Consider the following 3,053-nt stretch of genomic DNA (forward strand, 5'->3'; position numbering starts at 1 on the left):
CCCCGCCACTCTCCCCACCCACCCCCCGGCTCACCTCCTTCCCCCGCCAGGAGCTCCTCATCCTCCGCAGCTCCCAGGTCCTCGTGTAGGCCCCCCCGCCCAGCCCACCGCACCATGGCCGTCTGGGCCCGCCGCGCCGCCTCCTCCGCCGTCACCGTGGCACCCGCCGTCAGCGCCCGCGAGTACAGCGCGAACAGCCGCACCTGCCACTGGATGAACCGCTCGTCCAGGCGGCAGTGCTCGCACACCAGCGCACGTACCGGGCCGCCGCGGCAGCGCCCGCACTGCCCCGCCTGGCGGTGGGAGGTGGCGTGGCGTGGGGTGGGAGGTGGCGTGGCGTGGGGTGGGGTGGGAGGTGGGGTGGGGTGGGGTGGGGTGGGGTGAGATGTTATGATGGGATGAAGCGGCGGCGGCTGCTGGTCTGTGGGGTTGTGTTCGGCAGCTGTGTGAAGGGAGGGGAAAGGAGGGGAGAGGGGAGAGGATGTAAAGCTGCAGGAGAGTAGTTGGAGACATGAAGGGAAATAGAGGGGGGATGATGCCGCAATATTTAAAATCCGTCCACCCCGGCCCTTGCCCTGCCCCCGCCCTGACCGGGCCATGGACGAGCCCCCAATAGAGTAGAACAGCAGCCAACAGCAGCCAACAGCAGCCCCCCGGGTGGACTGTGCCGGGCGCCCCGGGGTGGTCGTCCCCTCACCAGCTCGACCAGCTCGGGTGGCGGCTGGCTCAGCCGGGTCCGGGCGCCCAGGTCCTCCAGCGCCGTCATCGCCGCCGCCCGGTGCTCCTCCAGGGAGTCCAGGATGTCGTTCAGCAGTACCTACGTCGCATGCAGCGCGGAAGGAAGCGACCCCCGTAGGGAGGACGGGACCCGAACTAAAACACATTGACAGGCCCGTATTGTACGCCACCGCCACCGCCACCGCCACCGCCACCGCCACCGCCACCACCACCGGCCCATATACCCCCAGGGCAGGTGCAAGACAGGTAGGTGCATTACAAGGGTGCCCCCTCAGGATGGGCCCCATTCCCCGTACGTACGGTGATGACGCCACCGTGACCGCGGCGGGAAAGACGTAACCACGAACGAGTGAAGACCGCGAGGGGACGTGTGGCTGCCCCTGTACCCCCCAGGAGGCCCCCTCCTGCCTCCTGCCTCCCCCTTTCCCCCCTCCCTCTGTGCCTACCTTGAGCCCCAACAGCGAAGTGAGCCTGAGGGCCAAACTGCTGGCGTTAACTTCGGTCTGTGGTTGGGGGCGGGTGGAGGGTTGCGGGGTGGAGGAAGGGGGTAGAGCTCTCGAGACTCGGCTCCAACGGGGATGGGTTGTGTGTGTGTGGAGTGCTCATCCAGCCAAGTGAGGACTCAGCAGCAGCAGCAGCAGCAACAGCAGCAGCAGCAGCAGTAGCAGCAGGGTGGGGAGGATGAGGCGGTCAGGGTGAGAGGGAGCTGACCTGTTCGAATCAAAGAATCGAGAGGTGGAAGAGGGCCTCAATAACGCATTCACACCGCGTTGGAAGGCTTTCAACTAGACCGACGTTTTGTTTTACTTCTGCGTGTGTGCGTTACTGCTGATGGGTCGAACCCGCATGTGAACTAGACCTGCATGACGAAGAGACGGTGATGGCCCGCGGTGGGGCCTCGGCCGGGCGGATGTGTCTATCCAGTGTTTTGGATGTACTGCTGTGTACGATGCTGTTGTGTACGACGCAAGGTGGTTGTGGGACACTTGCGCATGAAATGAAGGATATAAAATGTATGTGGAGGGGATTGTGGCTTGCGATAGAGTTGGGTAGGAAGGTCTGTTCGTGGTGTGTAATGTGTAGTAGCATGGGGGTGTTGCACCGCCAAAACGGAAAATTGCAAACATGGGTTGGGGGGTCGGCAGCAGTGCTGCTGGTATGGGGGGTTGGCGTGGAGCCGGAATGAGCTCGGGAAGAACAGTGCACGAAAGTGTCTATCAGCGGGTAGCGCATCACTTAACTCCAGCCGGGGTGGTGGAGTGGTCACGTGCCGGGTACCTCCCCCCCACCCCCCGTTGGCATCACCTTCTGTCGGTATGTATCTCCCTCCAGAAGCTTCTCTCCGATGAGGGCCACTGCCGACGGACCATGGCCGGCCGCCACCAGCAGGTCTATAGCCGCCAGGTACCTGAGGGGGGGCCGGGGGGGGAAATGCCGTACATGTGCATGAGGGTCAACTGCTGTATATGTATGTATCCATGTATGCATGCATGCATGCCTGTCTGTCTATCTGTCTGTCTGTATTATACCGGAGCTACAGTGTGTGCGCACCCTACAGCCCCACCTTCCCCCCTCACCAGCCGGAAGCCCCGTGGAAGGGCGACGATGCGGAAACCAGCTCCTTGTACTCCGCCTGCACTCACGCACACACACATACATACACACATACACATTCATACATACACCATCACCCCCACCCGCTCCCCGACCTCCCGCATTCATTCGTTGACTGCACCCTCCCCTCCGTCCTCCTGTGGCTGGTCCCCACCGCCTTCCCCGCAACCACCCTCACACACACACACACACACACACACACACACACACACACACACACACACACACCACTGCTGACCACTACAACTCCTGTCTTACTCCTACTCCTACTCCTACTCCTACTCCTAGTACTAATAACAATAACGTCCACACACACACACACACACACGTACCTCCTGTGAAACCAGCCGCTGCGTCCGCTGCTCCAGGTAGCGGCTGCGGATGGCGGCAGCGTCCTCCGCCAGGGTGTGGTCTCGGAGCGTGCGGGGTACGGCGGCCAGCGCGGCGGGTGCGGAAGCCGAGGCAGCTATGGCCATCATCTGGGCGAGGTTGTGAAGCGTGTGTAGCCGCTGTAGGGGGTCCTGCGAGTGCGTGTGTGTTTTCAGCGGGATGTGCGAGCGGGGGGATGTGGCGACAATATGGGGTGGGAGAGGGGGCCACTTGGGGGGAGGAAGGGGGACCACTGAGCCGGTATTGTACTGCGGTACGACACGGTTAGGCTAGGTGCCGCGATACCCCCACAGGGGGTGAGGTGCGGACCA

The 3,053-nt window shown here is 63.0% G+C and overlaps 1 protein-coding gene across 1 annotated transcript in view; it reads right to left on the minus strand.

Annotated features, from left to right (window-relative positions):
• The window catches only part of VOLCADRAFT_87560 (uncharacterized protein), a gene marked incomplete at both ends in the record, with an annotated part of 21,054 nt that overhangs the window by 9,420 nt on the left and 8,581 nt on the right, over positions 1–3,053 (minus strand). The window contains 6 exons of the mRNA XM_002947262.1: positions 114–293; positions 698–817; positions 1,185–1,241; positions 2,044–2,146; positions 2,316–2,371; positions 2,685–2,873. Coding sequence (XP_002947308.1) covers positions 114–293; positions 698–817; positions 1,185–1,241; positions 2,044–2,146; positions 2,316–2,371; positions 2,685–2,873 — 705 coding nt within the window. The remainder of the gene's footprint in view (positions 1–113; positions 294–697; positions 818–1,184; positions 1,242–2,043; positions 2,147–2,315; positions 2,372–2,684; positions 2,874–3,053) is intronic.

This window comes from Volvox carteri, assembly GCF_000143455.1.
Source record: "Volvox carteri f. nagariensis unplaced genomic scaffold VOLCAscaffold_5, whole genome shotgun sequence".
NCBI classification, from domain to species: domain Eukaryota; kingdom Viridiplantae; phylum Chlorophyta; class Chlorophyceae; order Chlamydomonadales; family Volvocaceae; genus Volvox; species Volvox carteri.